Source organism: Cricetulus griseus, chromosome 5 (assembly GCF_003668045.3).
Source record: "Cricetulus griseus strain 17A/GY chromosome 5, alternate assembly CriGri-PICRH-1.0, whole genome shotgun sequence".
NCBI classification, from domain to species: Eukaryota; Metazoa; Chordata; class Mammalia; order Rodentia; family Cricetidae; genus Cricetulus; species Cricetulus griseus.
Window position 1 is genome coordinate 104,660,377 of NC_048598.1, and position 25,659 is coordinate 104,686,035.

The following is a 25,659-nucleotide window of genomic DNA, read 5'->3' on the forward strand; positions in this document are numbered from 1 at the left end:
CTGTAGGAAGAAAATGTTAGTATAGTGAAAGTCTTGAATGGATTGTATTCAGTCCCTGTTTGATGGGATTTGCTTGATTGAAGATCTAGGTTGAAGTCTCAACTTGATTGAAGTTTTTGTGTTGATTGAAGTCAGTACCTGAAGCCCTGGCTGGAGTGTCAGTTAAGGGTGACCCCTACACTCTTGTGCACATGAAGATAAATTATATATGTATATGTGTATGTATACACACACACACACACACACACACACACACACACACACACATATATATATATATATATATATATATATATATATATATATATTCTGAGAACTAAATATTTCAGCAGGTGTGTTGACTCTAAGGGCAAAATCAGTACCTTTAAAAATCTTGTCTCCTAACCAGAAAGTACCAATGCTGAGTCATATTTAATTTTTATTATTAGGAAACTGGCCATCTGGAATGAAACAAACAACCTGTTCCTTGTACCACCAACAGCATCTGATGATGTCAATTGATTGCATTTTTTCCTTTAGCCATTGTTCATGCATATACATATCTAATTATGAAATTAATTTGCATTTCCCTAATAGCTAATGATCTGAGCAACTTTTCATGGCTATCTCTTGTTGTTTTTAAATTTTACCAGTAAAGACTCAAGTTGTTAGATTTTACCAATAAAAACTCAAGAGTCAGACACTGGGGTCAAAGCCTGCTAGCTATTTTGGTTGTGAGCCTAGCCTTTAACAGCTGAGCCATCTCTCCAGCCCAAAGCCTGCTAGCTAAAAGAAGCAGAGAAAGCACCCAGCTGACCTTCCTCCCAGCACCTCTCCCTTCTCCTCTCATTTCAAACAAGTCTACTCAAACTCAATGTCCCTCCCTTCTACTTCCTGTGCATCTCTCTATCCATCCTCCTGACTTCCTCTTACTCTCTATGGTTTTTTTCTTGTTACTTCTTGTCAAGTGGTTGCTTGCTCCACCTCTTGACCTATGGTTGACTTTATTTAATCTCCTATTTACAATATTCAAGCAGAACACTCCTGGATTAAATGTGTGTGTGCTAGGGCTGAGCCACACCACAACTAGAAACAGGTTTTTCCAGTAAATAATGCAATCTCTGGGTTCACAGTGTGATCAAATACATACACAGCATACATACGCAACAATCTTTAATGGTAAAATGTCAGCTTGCGTCTTTCAATGGTTGGATTGTCTGATTTTCACTGTTGAATGCTTAGCGATCTTCACATATTCTAGAAAATCTTTTATCAAATATATGATTTTGCAAACATAATGCTGTAGTATGTAGCATATCCTCTTATACTGGTAGCAGGATGTTTCAAGGAGGAAATCTTTTTTTTAATTTTTTTTTATTTATTATGTATACAGTCTTCTGCCTGCACGCCAGCAGAGGGCACCAGATCTCATTATAGATGGTTGTGAGCCACCATGTGGTTACCGGGAATTGAACTCAGGACCTCTGGAAGAACAATCAGTGCTCTTAACCCCTGAGTCATCTCTCCAGCCCCCTCAAGGAGGAAATCTTAAATTCTTACAATATCTAGCTCATTAATTCTTCTTTTGTTGGTTTATACTGTTAGTATCAAGTTCAAAAGTGCTAGAAATAAATGCATTTGACATTATTCCTCTCCTAGTTTACCTTGAAAGTCTAAACACTTATCACTAGATCAAAATGTTTTACTTATGTTGTTGTTCTCACAGTGGATTTTTAAAGGGACTAGTGCTAGGCTGGAAAGATAGCTCAGAGGTTAAGAGCACTGGCTATTTTCAGAGGACCCAGGTTCAATTCCTAGTGCCCACGTGGCAGCTCACAGTTGTTTGATGCCCCAGTTCCAGGAGATCTGAAGCATTCTTCTGACCTCTAAAGGCACCGGCATGCAGGTGGTGCACAGACATAGACGTAAGCAAAACACCCATACACATAAAATAAACAAGTTTTTAAAAAGGAACCAGTGTTGGAGTGGGTATTTCATAGCATCCACATTTCCCTGGGTTTAATCTCTTCTGTCTCAAGGGGTAGGAGAGAGGTTATATCATTCTCTTTTGTTTCTAAAATCATATGTCTTTCTATTTCTCTATCTGTCTGTTATCTTCCTTTCATCTATCTATCTGTCTATCTATCATCTCTGTCTGTCTGTCTCTGTCTCTATATCTTTTGTTTGTTTTTTGTTTGTTGTTGTTGTTGTTTGTTTTTTTGGTTTTTTGTGGGTTTTTTGTTTTGTTTTTTTTGAGACAGTATCCTACTATGCAGACCCAGGTAGCCTGGAACTTGCTGAAAGAATTCTTCCCGCCTCTGATTCCCAAGCATGGGGATCAGAGCCACTCAGCATACCTGGGATTTCTGAGGACCAGGAGAAATCCTGTACTTTCTTTTACTTTTTTAAAAATATTATTTATCAGCTGGGCTTTGGAGGCACATGCCTTTAATCCCAGCACTTGGGAGGCAGAGACAGGTGGATTTCTGTGAGTTCAAAGCCAGCCTGGTCTACAGAGCAAGTTCCAGGACAGGCTCCAAAGCAATACAAAGAAACCCTGTCTTGAAAAATCTCGAAAAACCAAAAAAAAAAAAGATTATTGTTATTTTGCGTGTGTGTGTGTGTGTGTGTGTGTGTGTGTGTGTGTGTGTGTGTGTGTATACAATGTGCATGCCTGTAAAGGCCAGAAGAGGGCATCAGATCTCCTGGGAATTGAACCTGAGTCCTCTGGAATAGGAGTCAGTGCTCTTTACCACTGAAACATCTCTCCAGCTGCACCTCATGCCACACACACACACACACACACACACACAAACACACACACACACCCTCGCCATTATATCTTACACATTTCTTCTCATATATATATATATATATATATATATATATATATATATATATATGAGAAGAATATATATATATGTATGTATATATATACATATATATACATATATATGTATATATATGTATATTATGTTTTTCGAGACAGGGTTTCTCTGTGTAGCTTTGGAGCCTATCCTGGCACTCACTCTGGAGACCAGGCTGGCCTCGAACTCACAGAGATCCGCCTGCCTCTGCCTCCCGAGTACTGGGATTAAAGGCATGCGCCACCAATGCCTGGCCCTCACCATTATATCTTATACATACTCACAACGGAGAAAACTGAAACTGCCATTTGGACAGTAACAAGTCCCCATCAATAACTAAGGACAAAAGGATAAGATGGATCTGGAACCCTGTGTCACATCTGCCTCACCATGATTAATGGAGGAAAGCACTGGAGAGAAGGGGGGGGTCACCCTGTAATAGACACAAGCGGATATAAAAGCCGGCCTCTGGCCTTGGTCGTATGACATTACAAAGCTGCACTTTTCCTCTCTCTTGCTGCTTAGCTCTTCTCCAGACTCTCAGCTTCTGCTCTAGCACTCTGCTCAGCTCTGGAATTCTTCATGACCTAAGATCAGATTTTGCTCAGAAACATATTCTTGGGCCATGACCTCCCTGTTCCCACACTAATCGTATGTTAAGTGTCTGCTCTCAGTTTAATTATCTCTGCATGGAGGTAGAGAAATGGCATTGATCTTTAACTAGTGCTCCAAGAAAACGGTGTTCCCGATTAGTCAGAGTTAAAAAGAAGATCCTATATGTAGGAAGCCGGTTCCTGCATTATCCATTACAATAATAGGTGCCTGAAGACACCAAGATGTAAATTACTTCACAGGCGCTGGGTAATCTCCATTCCTTTGATCTCTGCCTATCCCGTGGCTCATTTTTGCCTGAGGAGCTGAAGCCATTCATAGGGTAACACGTCCCAGGCGGCTGGCCAGCCTTTATAAGGGATGGTTTTCTTGGTTTAGTGTCTCCGCTCTGGGAAGCTTATGCTCTTTCACTCTCAAGACGCATTAAAGCTTGTCTGCAGAAGGATCCGAGTGTCCCGTGTATGATTTCTTGCTGGCGAGAAATACAGAGCGCGCGGGACACCTATACTCATTCTTTTTAAATTTGTATTGATTTAAAATAAAAAACTGTGTCTGGGAGCTGGAGAGATGACTCAGTGTTTAAGAGCACTTGCTGCTCTTGAGGAAGGCTGGAGTTCAGTTCACAACACCAACACTGAGATGCTTACAACTGCCTATAACTGCTCCAAAGAATCATACAACTTCTGGTCCCTGCAGGCACACACACACACACACACACACACACACACACACACACACACACACAGAAACACATATTCATACCCACACATGCACATACACACAGACTCACACACACACACACACACTTACACATAAAAATAAAACAAACCTCTAATAAATGAAATGTCTGACACATACCCCAGGACGGCCAGGGCTACACAGAGAAACCCTCTCTCGGGGGAAAAAAAAAAAAAAAAAACAACGTAGACTCAATTATACAGGTGACAGTCTGCTTCCTATTGCTGTCTTGTACATTACCTCCAACACCAGCACTCTGGAACAGGCATTTTAGTGTGCTTTGGACTCTATGGGTCAGGAATGGGGAAGGCTTGGCTGGGAAGTCCCTGGCCTGAGGCCTCTCCTGCAGTTACAGACATGCCAGCTGCACTGCTCTCTAATGAAAGACACATGGCGTCAACTGTTGATAGCTGTCATCTGGAGCTCAGCCACGGCTCCCTACACCTGTGCAGCCACAGGTGGCCTTTCTGGCAGGGCACTTGTTAAATCCTTTCATGGTGGCTGGTTTCCCCACAGAAAGCATTCTGACAGAAGCTGGCCAAAGCTTCTTGCCTACCCTGTCTGAGTCTCTGATGTCAGCAGCATCAATCCTGCTTTACTCTGTTGGGCACAAACAAGTTGGGGGGATCTGCCCAGGTTTGAGGAGGTGGAGGTGGTTGTGGTGGTATCCTTGTTTGTTTTAACTTGTTTGGTGGTTGGGCGGGGGCTAGGTTTTGGAAAGTTCAAGGCCTGCCTGGGCTACAGAGGCAGGGTCTCATTCATTAGTTCCTGCTGGCCTCAAACTCACTATATCATCCTTGATGTCCACAAATTCATGATCCTACTGCCTCTGCCTCCAAAGTGCTGGGAGGCACGTGCTACCACAGCTGTCTTGAGACTATTTTGTTGTTGAGACAGGTTCTTATATGGCATAAGGAGGGCTGTGCTTGCTGTGAAGACAAGGATGATATTAAATTTCGGATCTATTTTCCTTCAGGTCCCAAGGGCTGAGATTACAGGTATACTCCACTATGTCTGGTCTACATAGTATTTGGGGTTCATGTTAAGCAAATATTCTTGTGGTGATATCTTACTTGTACAAATAAAGCCTATCTGAAGATCAGAGAATAGAGCTTGCCACCAGCTAACCATAGAGGTCTGGAGGTCTGTACAGACAGACAGGAAGTGAGAAGGCTGGGGCACAGAAAGTCTGTGAGATGGCTGGACAGAGAGATATGTAAGTGGGAAGAAACAGGAACTTGCTCTCTTGTCTTTGAGAAGCTAATGAGGTAAAGGTAGTTTTCGATTGTTCCTTCTTCTCTCTGATCTCTCAGCATTTTCCTCTATACCTGACTCCAGGTTTTTATTATTTAGACCAATTAAGAACTCCATTTACACATTCTATCAACTGAGCTACATCCTCAATCCCAAGACTCCATTTTTGTTTGTTTGTTTGGAGATAGGATTTCTCCATGTAGCTTTGGCTGTCCTGGAACTCACTCTGTAAACCAGGTTGTCCTTAAACTCAGAAATCCTCCTGCCTCTGCCTCTGCCTCTGCCTCCTATGTGCTGGGATCAAAGGCATGGGCCACTACTCCCAGCTCCAAGACTCCACTAAAAAGCAGATTTATTTATTGTGTGTGTGTGCCTGAGTGTGAATGAATATATATGCACTATCTTTGGGCAGATACCCACAGAGGCCAGAAGAGGATGTTGGATCACCAGTAACTGAAAATACACGATTGCAAGCTGCCCGGTGTGCATGCTGACAACTGAACTTGGGTACTCTGCAAGAGCAGCGAGTGCTCTGCTGCACTCTGTCTCCACCCCAACCAAGACTCCATTAATTTACAGAGATCCATCTGCCTCTGCCTTCCTGAGGGCTCAAAACAAAGGCATGTGTTATCACAGCCAGCAAAGACCCCATTTTTAGAGTCTTTGGAAAATGTCTTAAAGTCTTAGAAAAGTGTCAAAGAACTTAAAAGTAATGTTTTAAGAAAACTTTTGTCTCTGTGGGAGGGGGAGGGTATGTGGTTGTCAGGGGACAATTGGAGGCAATGAGTTCTCTCCTTCCATCATGTGGGTTTCAAGGACCAAACTCAGGTCATGGGGCTTAGCAACAAGCGCTTTTACCCACTAAGACGTCTCAAGGCCCTTTAAGAGTAACTTCAAAATCATCTTAGGTCTTTGGAACTAGAAAGACAGCTCAGCAATGAAAAGCACGTCTTTCCCTTGGAAAGGGAAACCCCGTTTTGTTTCTCATCACCCACATGAAGGCTCACCACCACCTGGAAGTCCAGTTACAGGTGATCTAACACCCTCTTCTGGCCTCCAAGAGCACCAGGCACACACATGGCGCACATATAGACTTGTAGACAAACACATACGTAAAAATAAATCTCTGTATCAAAAAAAATCATCTTAGGTGTTTACTCATGCAACTGCTAGAGGAGAGGACACATCTATGTGCAGTGAAACAAGACAAATTTCAGGGTACAGATAGGGAGGAGACATGCAGTTCACTAGTGACCACAGGGCGGAGCTGCTGTGCTATGGGGTATAACTTGAGCCCCTACAGAATATTCTGCTTTCTTCTCAAGGGTGCAGACATCTGTTTACATCAAGAATGGACCTGCGGGGTGCACGTGATATACACATCCCTACTCCTTTCCCCCAGTAACAGTCAGACAAATGCAGCAGGCTCTGTATCTAACTGGCCTGACTCCTGTCAAGTGCAACCCTAGCCAGTGTGACCAGATATTGAGGTACTGAATTCTTCAATTGTTTATGGAGCATCATGTTAGACCCAAATTAAAAAAAAAATAGCAAGAGTATTTGGAATTACAAAAACCAAATCACAATCTGTAAGTCATTTAAAGATAGCTGAATAAAAATGGTCTACAGTATAGTGATGGTACATTACTGCACTCAGGAGGCAGAGGCAGGAAAATGGAGATTCCAAGATGCCCTAGTCTACATTGCAAGACCCTGTTTGTTTGGTTGGTTTGTAATCAATAATTTTATATCCACCATCCTTATCACTTTGGATTATCAAATGTGAAAAAGAAGCCAGATTTATAACAGAGACAAGAGGACCAGGAATTCAAAGCCATTCTTGACTACATAGTGAGTAGCCATCCTGGGCTATTTGAGATCCTGTCTCAAATCAGTGAAGATAAATGAGAGCATATATTTTTTAGAGCATATTTTCTTGTATATCTAATACATTAGCAGATAGGCTTTAGACTGCCCTGATGAACTTATCTCTTGATGACAAGAAACTTGGAAATAGATCAAAATGCAGCAATCCAGCAACCACAGTCTGCATCTGGAACTTTGGTTTTTACCCCGAAGATGACCTTTTGGTACTGCAAATCTAGAAGAGAAAGAGTTGGCTGTGTGCACCAGGATAAAAGGCAAAAGATTGCTTCACATCCCTCTAATTAAACATTTCATGTGCCCTACTTAGCTTTGATTGTCAAAGCTGTAGATACAGCCTAGAGTCAGCTTGGAGAAAACACTCCACTGAGGAATTGCATAGATCAGACTGCTCTATGGGCATCTCTGTGGGATTGTCTTGATTAATATTTGATGGAGGAGTGCCCAGCCCACAACAGGAGGCAGCATTCCCTGAGTAGGTTGTCCTGGGCTTTACAAGAAAGCTAAGCATGAGGATACAAGCAAAGAAGCAGCATTCCTCCAAGGTTTCTGCTTCAGGTTCCTGCTTTGAGTTCCTGCCCTGATTTCCCTTAACAATAGACTGTGACCTAGAAGTGTAAGCCAAATAAATAATTTCCTCCTCTGAGTTGCTTCTGATCAGAGTTGGGTTTTTGTTTGTTTGGTTTGTTGTTGTTGTTGTTGTTGTTGTTCTTTATAATCTTTCTACAGCAACAGAAAGGTAAACAACATACCGTTTTGTTTGGGGGGTATTTTTTGTTGGTTGGTTGGTTGGTTGGTTGGTTGGTTGATTTTTGAGACAGAGTTTCATCATGTAACTTTGGCTGGCCTGGAACTTGATATGTAGACCAGGCTTGCTTTAAATTTAAAGAGATCTTCCTGTCTCTGCCCTCTAAGTATGGGATCAAAGGTGTGTACCACCACCAAACCAAGTTTAGAATGTATTTTTAGCTTTGTAAATTATTCATGTTACTGCCAAATTATCTCCTGTGATCTATTTCCCATCCTCAAACTGTCATGTGACTTGGAAACTCTAGTTATCCATGATTCCTCCCTTCTCAGTGTTTAATTGGTATAATTCTTCTTGCCTGTGTACCTACAATCCTAAAATAGCTCTTTTTTATCAGTTTCTCTCTTTTCAAAACTTAGCTTTAATTATTACTGACAGTCTTGAGATCTTGAGGGCAGATAAAGGAATTCCACTTCTAAAGTGTGCATCTTTATTTATTGTGGCAGTGTGTGTGTGTGTGTGTGTGTGTGTGTGTGTGTAACAAAATTAATCATTTTAATAATTTGGAAATGCAGGCTTTAGTTTTTATTACAAGGTTTTTTTAATTTTTAAATTATACCTTTTATTTATTCGTGTACACATGTGTGCACGCCCACATACAGAGTTAGTTCTCTCTTTCAAATGGCAGTTTATAAAGGTAAAAGGGGAAATCCATGTTAGGAGGAGTTGGTTTGTTTTGGATATGTTAACTAGGTGAGCCAAAAGGAGTTTTGATTGCTAGACTTCAATACTTTGATAGCTGGGCCTTGGTAGTCAGCCTCAGAAGAAGGAAGTGGCCAAATAAGGGAATTGGTGGCTAGCTTTAGGTAATCTAGCAGTTTATAGCAAAGTAGAGGGAGTGGAGGAGAAGGGCAAGGCCTGCCAGAGTCATGTTTGCTATGCCCAGGTCAGCTAGAGTCCTTCATGTCCCAAGGATCAAAGTCAGATCATCAGATTAGGTAGCAAGCATCTTTACCCACTGAGCCATCTTTCTCACCTATAATAGGCACATAGGAGTTTGCTGCTCCCTCAGAGAACCCACACCTGGTGACTAACAACTACTGCAACTCCAGCTCCAGGGGTTCTAATGCATTCTTCTGGCCTCCATGGGCACTTGCACATACTCACTTGGAAACACACACACACCAGACACACACACACACACACACACACACACACACACACACACACTAATAATAATAATAATAATAATAATAATAATAATAATAATAATAATAATCTTTTTTAAATATTTTATATACTGAAGGTATCCAGTAGGATGTCATAATATACACATACATATAGCAAAAATGGCTAAGATGGTGAAAAAATTAACACACCCATCGGTGCACATAGTTACTCATTATCCTTCCATGAAAGCCCATCTATAATAACTCTTTTCCTTCCCTTCTCCTAGTCCCTGGTTGTTAACTACTATTCTGCTCTCCGTCTCTATAAATGTGATGATTCTTGGCATCTAGAATATTCCCTTTGTGTCTGTCTGCTTCATTTTACTTAGCATTATGTTTCAAGTTTCATCTGTAATGTAGCATGTATCAGAATTTCATGCCTTTTTAACACAAGTGCTGAGGTTAAACCTAGGGCCTTGTGCATGGTAGACTCTATAATTGAGTCATTCTCCTAACCCTCTGGCTTGGTCATGGTTTCTATTGCTGTGAAGAGACACCATGACCATGGCAACTTTTTAGTTTTTTTGTTTGTTTGTTTGTTTTCTTTTTGTTTTGTTAGTTTTTGTTTTTTGAGACAGGGTTTCTCTGTGGCTTTGGAGGCTGTCCTGGAACTAGCTCTTGTATACCAGACTGGTCTTGAACTCACAGAGATCCACCTGCCTCTGCCCAAGTGCTGGGATTAAAGGCATGAGCCATCACACCCGGCGACCATGGCAACTCTTATAAATGAAAACTTTTAATTGGGGTGGCTTACGGTTTCAGAGGTTTACATGGCAATGTGCAGGCAGACATGGTGCTAGAGCTGAGTCGTACATCTTGATCAGCAGGCAACAAGAAGTAAACTGAGGTACTGGGCATGGCTTGAGCATATATGAGACCTCAAGCCCACCTCCGCTGTGACATACTTCTTCCAACAAGGTCATACCTCCTCCAACAAAGCCACATCTCACAATATTGCCACTCCCTTTGGAGGCCCTTTTCTTTCAAACCACCATACCCTTGTTCTTTTCTAGGTCCAAATAACATTATATTGTATGTGTATATATTGTTTGCATTGATTCCAGTGTTTCATTTATCTATAGACCTTTTGTTATTATTGGCTATTATGAATGATGCTTCTATGAACATAGGGGTACAAATACCTTGGTTTTAGTTCTTTTGGATCTATATCTACAAGTCATTCTATACACTTCTATTTTGGGCAGGGCACGGTGGTAAATCCCTTTAATCCCACCATTCAGGAGGCAAAGGCAGGCAGATATCTGTAAGATATTAGTCAGGTCTGCATAGTTTCTTCCAGACCTGTCAAGGCTGTATAGTGAGAGTCTGTCTCAAAAACAAAGCAAAACAAAACTAATCAATTGTGTGTGCATGTGTCCTCTCTCTCTCTCTCTCTCTCTCTCTCTCTCTCTCTCTCTCTCTCTGTGTGTGTGTGTGTGTGTGTGTGTGTGTGTGTGTGTGTGTGTTTTAAATAAAGCATCTTTTTTTCCAGCTATAACCCAGTGCTATTCCACTAATAATACTCAAGGTTCCCAGCATTTCCAGGTCCTGGGAAACACTATTTTCTCCTTTTCGGATAATAGTCCCCCCGCAAAAGTACGAAGTATTATCTCATTGTGATTCTGATGTGTATGTCCCTAAAAGTGATGTTTGGCAACTTTGTCACTGTAGATCATTTTTGTTCTTGTAGTTTTGAGACCAGCCGACGTCATACTTATCCAACTTTTTCTTTTTCATGGGTGCTATACTCTGAACTCAGATTCTCATGCTTGTACGGCTTCCCCAGCTCATAAGTATGATTTTTCTATGAATTACTGCATGTTTTATTTGGATATGTAAAAGTTAATTAACATGTTTAAATTTTATTTCCCGTTGCATTAAAAATAGACAAATTGAAGGCCAATTATATAGCTCAACAGATAAAGGCACTTGTTGCCAAGCCTGATGACCCAAGTTCTGTCCCCAGGGCCCAAATAATAGAAAGATACACCTACACTACACACACATAGTCTCTCTCTCTCTCTCTCTCTCTCTCTCTCTCTCTCTCTCTCAATGTGAAAAAATTAAAAAAATGCAATCCCAGCTATTCAAGAAGCTAAGATAGGAAGATCACAGATTCAAGGTCTGTGTGGGCTACAGAGCAAATTCAACTCCAAACAGGGCAACTTAGTGAGAATTTGTCTCAAAATTAAAACAAAACAAAATGTCCCTGTCTATCATATATGAAGCCATAGGATCAACCCCCAGTACTTCTTACAATTCTCCCAGGAGAATTGTAACTTTTCTCTCTGAAGGTTTTTGTCATTGAGTCTGAGGCAGGACAGAAAATCATGGGGACATAGGAAAGGAAGAGAACCTGTTATGAACTTATCATGCCAGAAACATAAGTTTATGTCTTTCCATGATGTCAGAATTTATTAAACAACAGTACATTTGCAGGGTTTAGCTGTTTTAATGACAGCTCTTGTCATTTGTTACCACCTACCTTGATAAGGTGAATACAGGTTTTTTTTTATTCCAATTTTATTAATTTCTTAGTTAGGGTTTCTATTGTTGTAAAGATTCACCATGACTATGGCAACTCTCATAATAGAAAACATTTAATTGGGGCTGGATTACAGTTCAAAGATTTAGTCCATTATCATCATGATGGAAAGCATGGTGGTATGTAGGCAGACACGGTGCTGGAGAAGTAGCTGAGGGTTCTACATCTTGATTGGCAGACACCAGGAAGAGAGAGTGACACTGGCCCTGGCTCAAGCATCTGAAACCTCAAAGCCTACCCTCAGTGACACACTTGCTCAACAAGGCCACACATCCCAGTAGTGCCACTCCCTTTGAATTTATGGGAGCCATTTTCATTTAAACCACCAGAATTGACTCATCACAGTAAATATATGTTTATATGTGGTTTACAGAATGAATGCCAGTTTAAAAACTTGCAGCAGAGCAGTTTTTGAGAAAGGGCCTGAGTCTGTATTAATAAAATAACCAACCAGGCCCAGTTCCAGAAGGTAGCTACTACCGCAACTACAGTTTCAGCTAGGAGGTGAAAGCCAAATCTGGATGTAAGATAGGGGAAAACAGAGGGATCAGGCCCCTGTATGGGCTAACAGGAAGATGGACAGGCAGTCAAGCAGACCAGGTCAACAGCAGGGTACCCAAGCAAGGCCTAAGTTCTGGAGACAGGGAGTTCTCTGCCTATTGGTCCTTGCCAGGCAAACCAAGTATCAGATGATAGCTTTGTGTGGCTCATGCCGTCACAGTATTTGGTATTCTTTGTGGGGTCCGGGTATTACTCCTTTTCCTTAGTCTGGCATGTTCTGTATGTTCTTGGGCTTTGTTTCCCTGATTGCTTTTAAGATTTATTTTTATGTGCATGGGCATTATACCTACACTTACATACCATGCGGTACTTGTGGAGGCCAGATGAAGACATTGAATCTCTAGAACCCGAGTTACACGTTTGGTAGCCATTGTTTGGTTGCTGAGACTCAAACCTGGTTCCTGTGGAAAAGCAGCCAGTACTCTTAATGGTGATCCATCTCTCCAGCCCCCTTTGTGGTGGTTTGAATGAGAATGGTGCCATGGGCTAATATATTTGAATGTTTGATTGCCCAGTTGGTGGAAATGTTTGGGAAGGACTAGGAGGTGTGGCCTTGTTGGAGGAGGTGTGTCACTGGCTGGCTGAGGTTTCAAAAGCCCAGGCCATTCCCAGATAGCTCTCTCTGCCTCATGGTAGTTGTCCCAAAATACAAGCTCTCAGCTACTGCTTCAGCATTGTGCCTATGTCATAGTATTTGTCACAGCCATTGAAAAGTAACAGAAACACCCCAATATTTTAATAGACCCATGTCCTCCTACAGTCTCAATTCATAGGGTAGCTCCCTTTCTACTCCCAGGAATGTAATGTATTGTGGTCTGTGCTGGGTGGATGGTACCTGTCAGATTGTAAGATTTATGGGTTCACTGAGGGGCTGCAGTCATCCTTCTCCCTCAAAATGGAATCAAGAGCTGCTTGTGGAATGGGGTCTCCTTGGGCAAGACACAGCCTAAACACAGCTACAATATGGAGTAACTTAGAGTCCGACATAGTCTGATGTCCACAGAGGCCCTCTCCAGAGTGACTGAAGTTTAGAAGAATTTCACTGTAACAATATTTGCTGTGAAGACTGCCCCCCAACATATAGTTCGTGTGTGTGTGTGTGTGTGTGTGTGTGTGTGTGTGTGTGTGTGTGAGAGAGAGAGATTTCTTTCAAAACAGCAAAGCTTAAAGTCTGGATGTACACAAACTAAGGTAGGGTCTCATTCCTTTCCCCAGATATTTTCTGGGAATTTTATTAGAGGGTCAACCTTATCTATAGTAAATATACCCATGTTCTTGTGATCTAGAGTTTTAGCTTATTAATTATAATCTTGTCAGTTGCCCCTCAGGACCTCATTTAGATTCCGAAGTAACCTTTTCTTTTTTTCTTTCTTTCTTTTTCCTTTGGTTTTCTTTCCAACACAGGTTTTCTCTATGTAGCTTTGTAGACCAGGCTGGCCTCGAACTCAAAGAGATCCGCCTACCTCTGGATTAAAGGCATGCACCACCACCACCTGGCTTCCTCAGTAACCTTTTTAAGATAGTAATTTCAAAACCCACCCAAATCCTGTATTTGACTATGGGGGGGGAGAGATAAGAACAAACAAACAAACAAAAAAACTGTGACTCTACTGTCAAATGTCCCTCTGAGCTCCTCACTTCCTAAATCTTCTCTTACTAAGTCTACATTAAAATACTCTGCTGGGTGCTGGCTATTGTGAAATTCTGAGAAGCACAAATCCTGGTATGGCCTGATTCAAAGTCCCAAAAATGCACTTTGTGGGTGGGAGGAGTGGGAGACCCAGAGTATAGCAATTTAGAATAAAATTGTTTTAGAGGGGAGTGGCTCCAGAAGTCACACATTTGACTATAAATAATGTCCTTTCTCATAGTATTCCAGGAGAGAAATACTGTGACTCTACCTAGGTGTGCTTTCTTCCAGTTTTCTTTCCCCAGCAACCCAGTTTCAGAGAGAACTGAAAGCAACAGTCTCCTCTTTGATGAGTAAAGAATTAAGGCAGATAAGGAACTATTTATTTGGTGTGCAGCCTCTCCTGGTTTATCTCCAAGTCCCTTTAAAACAGAGGTTCTCAACCTGTGACCATGCACAGCAGATACTTACATTACGATTCATAGCAGTAGCAAAATTAGTTAGGAATCGGCAGCAAAATAATTTTATGGTTAGGGGTCACCACAGCATGAGGAACTGTATTAAAGGGTCGCAGCCTTAGGAAGGCTGAGAACTCCTGCTTTAAGATAAGCAGCACACATAGCCAGGCGTTGGTGGCACACGCACATGCCTTTAATCCCAGCACTCCGGAGGCAGAGGCAGGCGGATCTCTGTGAGTTCGAGGCCAGCCTGGTCTACAGAGCGAGTTCCAGGATAGGCTCCATAGCTACACAGAGAAACCCTGTCTCCAAAAATAAAAAAAAAAAAAAAAAAAAAAAGATAAGCAGCACAGCGTTGCGCCACACTGATTGTTAATCTGGTCAGTCTGGTAGTCCATGGGCTTCATCTAGATGCTTGGAACGACTGCATTCCAGTCCTTAGAAACAGCAAACGCTTTGTTTTTTTTTTTGTTGTTGTTGTTGTTTTGTTTTTGTTTTTATTTTTACATGCTTCCCAATTTTTGTTTGCAAACGCTTTCAGACACGGCTTCCGCTTGTCTCTGAAGTTGTGGGTGAGGAAGGTCCCAGCTTCTCACATACGTTGCTTTGGCCAGTCGGAGCAACTCAGTGAGAACCCTGTTTCAAAAACAAAAAGAAATTTATCTTGACCATACAGTACTTCGTTTATCTTTGCAAGCACTTGAAGATGTGGCTTGCTTTGTTTTGTCTAGCACACACACACACACACACACACACACACACACACACACACACACACACACACACACGCAAAGAGCTAAATAAAGGACATCAACTCTGATAACCGGTACCCGTTGTATTGTGAGGTGAGTGCTCAGAATGACCCTCTCCCACGAAACGAACCCCGCGCCCAGTGCGGGGCCCACCACATCCCGCCCACCCCGCAGCCCAAACGAGTGTTTGTTTTGTTTAGTTTTTTTCCCCCAGAAGCTTCTCGATTCCAGGCCAAAGGAGGAGGCCAGACCCGTGCAAAAGCCCTCCCCGAAAGCGGCGGGGGTGGGAGAGGGGGGGAGCACACAAGGACGTGGGCGAGCTACGGGATCAGCGTCCAGAACCCAGGCCGGCTCGCAGGCCGCCAGGCGACTCCACACCCCTTCCCAGCCCAGAACAGGGCTGATGACGAACTCAGAATGCGACGGACGCACACGCAGCCCGCGCTCGCACGACAGTACGTGCAGGGCAGCGCGAGGGAGTCCCGGTCCGACACCGGCGCGGCTCGCGTCCCGCCTCCTCCGCTCCGCCACCCCCGCAGCTCCGGGTCCGCCTCGGTGCGAGGCCTCCGCCGGCGCGAGGCCGCTGGCTCGGGTCCTGTCTCTTTAAGTGGTGGGGCCTGCGGGCCGCCCCTGCCGCTTCTGCCTAGTTGGCCCCGCGCGCCGCCTTTTGAGGGGCGAGTCAAGATGGCGGCGGCTTTGGCTCTGTGAGGAAGACGGAAGAGGCGGTGGGGTAGGGAAGGCCGCTTGGAAGAAGAGCGAGGGGCTCTCGGCTCGCCAGGGACTTGCGGAGTCTCCCGGGCAGCGCTAGCTCGTCGGCTGCGGATGCTTTAAGCGGGAGGAGCGGAGCGGAGGCTCCGGCGGCGGCGGCAGGGCCAGGTACGAGGGAGGAAAACATGGCGGCGGCGGCGGCCTGAGGAGGCGGCGGCGGCGGCGGCGCGGGAAGCGGCTCTGCGGAGGTCATGGCGGAGGCGGGAGCAGGCCTGTGAACCGAGCTGCCCCTTGTTCGGACGGCGGGCCGCTAGGCTGCGCAGCGCTGCGCTTCCCTGTCGGGGCTGCCGGGCGGCCGCGCTCACCCGGCCTGGACAATAGCGCCGAGGAGCGGGAGGCGAGCGAAGGCGGCCCCGGGCTCGGCCCCGGGAGCGGGCCATGCGAGCGGCGGCGCGGCTCCGCGGCGGCCAGCGGCGGCACTGAGGTCCCGGAGCTTCCCGTTTGCGGCCGCCCGCCCGCTTTTCTTGGACACAGTCCCCGGGCCACTCGGGCGGGGCCCCCGGCCGGCACGATGACCGACACCCGGCGGCGGGTGAAGGTCTACACGCTCAACGAGGACCGGCAGTGGGACGACCGAGGCACCGGCCATGTGTCCTCCGGCTACGTGGAGCGGCTGAAGGGCATGTCCCTGCTCGTCAGGGCGGAGAGCGACGGTGAGTGGACGGAGCCCACTGGCTCCCGGGGAGCAGTTGGGAGTACGGTAGTCTGGACGGGTACCCAAGCCCCCTGGATGGGGTGGAGAGTTGTTGGGGTGTTGTTGCCGGAGCCCCGGAATCCCCGCGGTGGGGAGGGTCGGGGCCGAGCGGAGCGCACGGAGCACGTTGCGCCGTGCCGCCTTTAGAGTGCGGAAAGGTCGGGGACCTGGGATCCGGAGCCCGGCGTGGTTTTTGCACTTGCGTGACCCTGAGGGGGGGCTGGGGGGGAAAGGCACTTTACATACCATCTGCCCTTAGTTCACCCCCGTCTGTGAAACAGACGTGAGGCCTTGCCTGGAGCTCATCAAAGTTCATAGCTGTTGCACACTTTGGGGAATGTTCTGGCCTGGTGTTTTGTTTTGTTTTTAATTTTTGAGCATTTTCCACTACATCTTTGGGATCTTAAGGGTCGGCAATGCTGGTCTATATATCTGGCAACTCCACCAGGCAGAGGAAATGCTGCTTTGCTTTGCCTTGCGAGGATACATTTGACTTGTCCGGTGTTGGTTGTTTTTCTCATAAGAAAGAAAGATTGTTGTTGTTTTGTGTTTTTGAGACAGGGTTTTGTTTTTTGTTCTCTGTGTGGCTCTGGCTGTCCTGGAACTCCATCTGTAGACCAGGTTGGCCTCGAACTCAGAGATCCGCCTGCCTCTGCCTCCCCAATGCTGGGATTAAAGTTCGCCACCATGCCTAGCCAAGAAGGGGCAGACTTTGTTTGTAATTCTACTGTGGGAACCTCTGAACCTTTGGAACATTTTATTGCAAGACTTTGATTGCTTAAGTGTATGGTCCTCATTGGGGTCAACTAACAGGTGGGGAGAAGTATTTTTAAACCTTGAATCTGCGTTTCTGCTTTCCCTTCAGGTCTATTGAAACAGCCTTCCGGGCCCGAAGACCAAGTTGTTCAAAATAATGGGTTCACGTATTTTTGTCGTTGTTTTGTTTATGACAGGGTTCTCTGTGTAACCCTGACTGTCCTGGAACTCCCTCTGTAGACCAGGCTGGCCTCAAATTCAGAGATCTGCCTGCCAAGTGCTGGGACTCTAAAGGTGTGTGTGTGTGTGTGTGTGTGTGTGTGCCACAACCACCCGATTCGGTTTCTCACCTTAAATTAATAGTTTCTTCAGGGTTGGCCGTTTTCCTTGGTTACATTCTGTGAATTTCACTTAATGAAAGAAAATATACATGTTGAGCAAAACTTTTCAAATTGTTACTTTAGGGTATAAATCTAGTTACCTTGTTGCATTAATCTGAGGGTCAGTTTAGTGTGTTTGTAGTTGTTTCATATCTGAATTATTACAAACTTACTTCAAAGGTTTTTATTCTTTCAACTATACCCAGAACTCATTCCATGAAAAACAAGATTCTCCTGGTTGTAATTGAAGATTGTAGAAGCATTGATTTGAAATGGAAAATGGTAATTTGGAGTATAGTACCCACAGGTTATCTTTATAAAGATACCCCAGTGGTTGAAAAGTTACTTCTGCAGATATTTTTAATAGTCTCCAACCTGAGGCAGTTCTGGGGGAATTGGAGGGTCAGACTGGGTCTACATAAAGTTCTAGGTCAGCCAGGGTTACATAGTGAGACTTGGTCTAGGGGGGAAAAAAGTTTGATTATAGTAGGTATAATTTTCTTTCTTTTTTTTCTTTCTCTTTTTTTTTTTTGTTTGTTTGTTTGTTTTTCGAGACAGGGTTTCTCTGTGTAGCTTTGGAGCCTATCCTGGCACTCGCTCTGGAGACCAGGCTGGCCTCGAACTCACAGAGATCCTCCTGCCTCTGCCTCCCGTGTGCTGGGATTAAAGGCGTGCACCACCAACGCCCGGCTCAGTAGGTATATTTTTCAGAGTTCTTACTTAGCATTAAAAAATGCAAGTTGAGCCGGGTATTGGTGGTGCACGCCTTTAATCCCAGCACAAGGGAGGCAGAGGCAGGCGGATCTCTGTGAGTTCGAGGCCAGCCTGGTCTCCAGAGCGAGTGCCAGGATAGGCTCCAAAGCTACACAGAGAAACCCTGTGTCGAAAAACAAAAAAAAGTACAAGTTGAATGTGTAAAGACCTCCACCTCTACCTTTTTGTGTATGTTGAAAATGAAAAGTAAATTGGAAATAAAGGTGTGGTGGTGGTGGTGGTGTTTGGTTTGGTTTGGTTTGGTTTGGTTTGGTTTGGTTTTTCGAGACAGGGTTTCCCTGTGTAGCTTTGGAGCCTGTCCTGAACTCGCTCTTGTAGACCAGGCTAGTCTTGAACTCCGAGATCTGCCTGCCTCTGCCTCCTGAGTGCTGGGATTAAAGGCGTGTGCCACCACCACACTAGAAATAAAGCTTTTAAGGTTAAATTAGCTGCTTGTTTTGAGGGTGAGATTACTGGGAATAGCATTCAGGGTCTCAAGCATGCTAGGCAAGTGCTCTACCACTGAACTAACTCCAGCAAACACCCAGTTAGAATTTTCAATTTAATTATATGTAGGCTTAAGCTGATTCCTTGAATTTCTTCACACCAGTGTGCCTTATTTGATTATACGAAGACCTTTTTGTTGTTTTTTTGGGAAACAGTCTCCTGTAGTACCAAAAATCTGGAATTCCAGGTCCTCCTGTCTATCTCTCCAAATTCTGGGATTTATCGGTATACCACCTCAATCCAACTTCTTTGTTTTGTTTTAGAGTCATTCCCTGTAGCTGTTCTCTGTGTCTCCTGCCTCAGATCCTCATGTTGTGATTGCTGGCAGTGAGCTACCACAGTCAACCAGTTTACAAAGACCTTTTGAAAGGATGATCATGAAGACTTAATTCAGTGCTATCTTGGAAAATCTCTTAACTAGGTTTTGTGCCGGGAGGTGGTGGCACACGCCTTTAATCCCAGTACTTGGGAGGCAGAGGCAGGCAGATCTCTGTGAATTCGAGACCATCTTGGTCTATAAGAGCTAGTTCTAGGACAGCCTCCAAAGCCACAGAGAAACCCTGTCTCAAAAAACAAACAAACAAAAACACAAGGTTTTGTAAAAATCTGATGTTTTTATGCTCTTTCATATTTTTATCACTTAGGAAGTAGCCTGTAAGTCTTTTTTTCTCCATTTGGAGATTTGAAGTTCTAATTTATTACAACTGGTAAAATGTTTTATTTTTACCCAAGTAGGAAAAGAGCTAAACAAAATTACTAATCCAAACCTTGTAAATTTGTGTTACAAGGAAAGCTAATTTCAAAGAATGTATTTAATCCGGGTGTGGTACCTTATTCTTAATTCCACCGCTCTGGAAGCAAAGCAGGGGGAGATCTCAGAATTCAGGGCTACATAGTAAAACGTTCCCTAAACAAAAAAGGAAAAAATGGACTTAGAAAAATTGTGGGATACTTATGAAGAAATTTATAGTTCTAATACTAAAGTTTTTTTTCCCCCTTACAGGTAAATTCCAAATAAGATTAGTAATAGAAGTTTATTGAGTGCTTCCTATGTGCCAGGGCCTCTTCAAGCAATTCACTTGTATTTACAAACATAATTCTTAAAACCATTCTCAAATTAGCCATGTTTTATAGATAATTTAGAGTCTGAGATAATAATTATAGGTTGGTTCAGTCTAGGATGGTGGTCTGTATTTTAGTGAGAAATCTAGCCTGCAGCTTAAAGCTCTTATGGCTAATTACGATGAATGTAATCTCTTATGCTGTGGTCTATTTGTGTGCTATTGTATTCTTGGCCTCAAGGATTATTTCAAAGAAAGCAAAATTTGAGTTTTACTCGAATTAGCTACGTAGTGAGGATAATCTTCCATTCCTGATCCTGCCTCTATTTCCTCATGTTGAGGTTAGAGTTATGTTGCATCTTCATGCTTTATGTAGTGCTGGAGATTGAACCCTGGGCTTTCATGAATGCTAGACAAACACCAATTGAGCCTTGCACTCGGCCCTAAGATAGTTTCATTTCACTGATTGATTGAGGTAGGGTCCTACCTACTCTGTAGCCCTGCCTGGTTGCTTAAAGTTATGGTGTCTGCTACCAGTTTGGATCACCCATTATTGTGTGCTTCTCCATTCTGTTACATGTAATTGGGAGTTCTTTTTTTTTAATTTTCATTGTGATGAATAAAGAAAGGGGTTTTTTGTTTGTTTTTACTGGTAGTTGTGAGCCACCTGATGTAGGTGCTAGGAACCAAACTTGGATCATGTAGAGCAGTGGTTCTCAACCTTCTGAATGCTGCGACCCTTTAATATAGTTCATGTTGCGGTGACCATGTCCATAAAGTTATTTTGTTGCTGCTTCATAGCTGTAATTTTGCTACTGTTATGAATTGTAATGTAAATATCTGATAAGCAGAATATCTGCATGTGTTCCCCAAAGATTCATAACCCACAGGTTGGGAACTGCTGATCTGGTGGAAGAAAAGCAAACAATGGACTGGAGAGATGGCTTAGTGGTTAAGAGCACTGGCTGCTCTTTCAGGAGACCTGGGTAAGATTTTCTAGCACCCACATGGCGGGTAGCAACCATTTGTAACTCCAGTTTCAGGGGATCCAGTGCACTCTCTGGCCTCTGGGCACCAGGTATAGGTAAAAGACTCCTACATATAAATTAAGAAAAAAAAAAAAAAGATTTAAGACAACAGGCACTTTTAGCCTGAGCCTTTTCTCTAGCCTTCAGGATATACTTTTTAATGTTAATAGTTTACATTTTTATGCATATGGATGTTTTGCCTTCATGCTTTTCAGTGCTGCCACATGCAAACAGTGTCCTTAGAGGCCAGAGGGGGGCATTGTATCCTCTTGCACTGGTGTTACAAATGATTGATAGAACCGTGTTTGTACTGGTAATCAACCTGGGTCCTCTGGAAGAGCAACCAGTACTCTTTAACCCTTCTGAGTGTTTCAAACCAGAGTCTTTGCTGTATAGTCCAGGCTGGCCTCAAATCTGGGTTCTTTTTCCTCAGTTTCTGTGTACTAGGTTTTAGGCATGAGCCATGCCACCTGGCCATTAACTCATTCTTGGTGGTACGTTCTTTCTGCTAGTGAATACTGAAGCTGTGATGCTAGTGAAGACAGTATTCTGGAAAAGCTGTGTTGTGTTGGGACAGAGTGAAATGAAGGGATGGAGCTATCTGTTAAAAATCTTTGAGTATTTGTTTTGTAACTATCACCAGAACCAAACCCAGCATGCACATCCACCTGAATCTAATTAATTGGCTGATGCAGACGATAGAGCTGTACAAGAACTCAGAAGTTTTCAGCTTACCCCAACCTCCAGTACTGCCCTGTGCATCTTAGGCAGGTTCTCTTCTACTAAGCTACAACATCCCTAGCCCAAGAACTCTGATGCTAACTCAGCCCCTCTTATGACGGGCTATGAGATTCATATAAAGTTATCCAGCTAAGAATGTGTACTAGAAGTTTAGAAGTGATAACAGTTTGCATGGAATGTTGACTAAGCAGTATCATGAACCTTGTGTTTGTCATGTAGAGCTGGGTCACCGTTGTCAAAGCCCCACTTCCTTTTGCAAATGGTCGTCAATTAAAAATCCAAGTTATTAAGCACTTATGTATACTAGATATTGGGGTTAGGCCCTTCACATAAATTTTCAGTGAGTGCCCATAGCATCTTTTTCCTATTCATAAATTTTAATGCTTCGATTCTTCGATAGTTTTTCGGTATTTTCAAACACAGACTTAAAAAGAAATTGGGGGTGGGGTGTTTCTTCTTTTTCTGTTTTCAGTACTAGCTTTTTGAGGTACTGGGAATTGAACTTGGGGTCTTGCACAGCATAGACAAGCACTGTATTCTTTAGCTATACAATAACAGCCTTTTTTGCTTACCTTCCCCCAGCCCAAGTTTTAATTATGTATATGTGTGTGGATCTGTACAAGTGAATTCTAGTGCCAGAGGAATCAAATCCCCTGGAGCTGGAAGTACAGGTAGCTGTATACTGGTAATCGGCTCTAGTCCTGGGGTGGGGGTGGGGGGGCAGTGCATGTTCTTAACTGCAGAGATATCTCTCGGCCATTCTTTTACTTTCTATTTTGAAATGAGTTTCTCCCACTTGCTTGTGTAGGCTTGAATTTGCCATCTTTCTGCCTTAGTCTCCAAGTAACCTGTTATTGCCAGACTGGGCTCAAAAGATTTTCTTGAATTCTATTATCAAATCTCTACTATATAAAAACTGATGAAAAGTGGGGGAAATGGCACTGAAGAGACACTCTAAAACACAGTGGTTGAAACCATGAACTCCAGAGCTAGACAGTCTTAGCTCTTTTATACCCTTATCCTTATGTAGGTTTTGCCTGTTTTCCTAGATCAAAAAAAAAAAATTGGTTCCTTTACATTTTATTTTTTGTGTTTCTGTGAGTGCTCACACAGGCTCAGGAAGAGATTGGATAACCCACAGGAGTCAGTTCTTCCATTATGTAGGTCCCAGGGATCTAACTCAGAATAGAATGTCAGGCTTGGAACTTGCTGGACCTTAAGGACTATAACTGTGTGTGCCCATTAGAGTTCTCTGAGACTTTCTGTGATGGCTTCCTGAGTAATACTAGCGACCCTCACCCTTATTCCCAACCCATTGAAGAGAGGGCCATGACAACAAATCACAAGGAAACTGGTGATGGCGGCGGCGCACACTTTTAATCCCAGCACTCTAGGAGGCAGAGGCAGGCAGATCTCTGTAAATCCAAGGCCAGCCTGGTCTACAGAGTGAGTTCCAGGACAGCCAGGAACCAAAAAGAAAAGAAAACCTCCCCATTTATTGTATGGAGGGGGGGACCATGATGACCTGCTGGTTATCCATTAGTGGTATATTAATATATTTTGGTTGGCTGTGTCAGGTTATACAAAACTCATAAAAGTAGCATAGTATTCCACTCTGTATTCCCTTTTGGTGGCATTTCTCAAGATTTTTATTGGAATACCATTGTTCTTCTTTAAGTATACCACACAATTTATTTGAGTTTTATCTGTTAACATTTACCATAGTAGAAGCTAAAACTGAGACCTAGATATTTATTCACTTAAAAATAATGTTAGATATTATATATTAACAAAATAATGAGTAGATTGTTTTCTTTCTTTTTCGAGATAGGGTCTCTGTACTGTGTAGCTCTGCCTGTCCTGGAACTCACTATGTAGACCAGAGATCCACTTGGCTCTGTCTCCCAAGTACTGTGATTAAAGAAGTGTGCTACCATGCCTGACCCTAGGTAGTTTTCTGTTTTGTTTAGTTTTTTTTCATGAGTTTGAGTGGGGAAGGACTGTAATATATTATTAAGTTACTTTCCCCAGAAGCATGTGTTGCTTCTCTACCTCTTCATTAATTTAGTAAGTCTCCTGATAAGGATCATACTAATTTTTTATTATTATTTTATATGTATGGATGTTTTGCCAACATGGATTTGTGTGTACCACGTGCATGCGTGGTGTCTGTGGAAACCAGAAGAGGGTGTCTGATCCCTTGGAACAGGTGTTGTTGGCTACTGTATAGCCTGAGGACTCAACCCCAGTCCTCTGTAGGAACAGCAAGTATCTCAAACACTGAGCCACCTCTCCTGTCTCAGGATCATACTTATTTTACTCCTGTTGGAGTGGCAAATGCCTCTCACCTAAAATTGAACTCTTATGTCAGCATCTACACCCATACATTATGATTGAATTACTGTTTGGGGTTTGCAGCTAACTGACATTCACGCTGCATAACTGGATTCATTCAGCTGGATAAGTGTTCATAACTTAACCCTATAAGAACCTTTAGGTGGTAGAGACAGCGATTAGATAGACTGTCAGATGTATGTGTTACTTTTCTCTCTCCTTCAGTGCTGAGTATCACAGTCAGGGACTTGCGCATGCTAAGCTAACACTATCACTGAGCAACACTTTAGTATCACTGAGCAACACTTTAGTAATAGCTAGAGCAGTTTTTTCAAACACTCATGCACCAGTGTTTTGAGACAGATTTCTTCATCAGCCTGGGCCTTATAAATTAGGTGAAGGTGGCTGACTGGCTAGCATAGCAAGCAAACCTCAGGGATTCATGTCCCTACTTTACTGATACTGGAATTACAAAGTATGCTACTATGCCAAGGTTTTTACATTGGTGTTTGGAATTCACTTTTTCATGGTTGCATGCAAGTACTTTATTTACTAAGCCATCTTGTAAGCCCTGGCTTTTCAATAAAAGATTAGATAGATAGATAGATAGATAGATAGATAGATAGATAGATAGATAGCTTTTAAATAAAACATTAGATAAATGTATAGATCGATTGATCATACATTTAGATATGCAGTGAAGAGTTTTGAGAAAGTTGGAGAAAAAGTTGATGAGTTCAGCATATCTGAAACTACTTGAGTTAGGAAAACTACAGAATAAATAATGTAATTAAATCAGAATATCTTCAGCAGAACACTTGCTTACAGATTTTTCTGTAAGCTAAGTATAGTGACACACACCTGAAATCCTGGCATTTAGGAGACTGAGGCAGAAGAATCAGAAATTTTTGGATGGCTTGCATGCACTATACATGTTTCAAAGCCAGAGAGCCTTAATGAGATCTTAACTCAAGAAACCCAACTAACCACCAGTTAGCTGAGTTGGCTACCACCAGTGATTAGTGTTTTACTAAAAGGTTGCCAGTCAACTCCATACTTTGGTTTGGTTTGGTTTTTTGAGACAGGGTTTCTCTGTGTAACAGCCCTAGCTATCCGGGGACTGACTTTATAGACCAGGCTGGCTTCAAACTCACAGAGAGCCACCTGCCTCTGCCTCCCAAGTACTGGGATTAAGGGTGTGCACCACCTTGGCCCGGCTCACCTTTTTTGTTTTTAAAACAAGTATTTACTACGTAGCCCAGACTGGCCACAAAATCACAGTATTCCTTCTGCCTTGGCCTCCTAGGTGCTGAAATTATGGATGTGTATGACCAGATCCCAACTGGTTATGTGTAGTTGATTGAAATAGTCTGTATTCTT

At 43.2% G+C, this 25,659-nt stretch overlaps 1 protein-coding gene across 2 annotated transcripts in view; it reads left to right on the forward strand.

Moving 5' to 3' along the window:
- The first annotated feature begins 16,506 nt into the window (after positions 1-16,506).
- Positions 16,507-25,659, forward strand: part of Ppp4r3a (protein phosphatase 4 regulatory subunit 3A) — a 39,620-nt gene continuing 30,467 nt past the window's right edge. For both annotated transcript variants that reach the window (XM_027419129.2, XM_027419130.2), the window contains exon 1: positions 16,507-16,678. In XM_027419129.2, the coding sequence (XP_027274930.1) occupies positions 16,537-16,678 (142 nt within the window). In that variant the 5' untranslated portion in view covers positions 16,507-16,536. The remainder of the gene's footprint in view (positions 16,679-25,659) is intronic.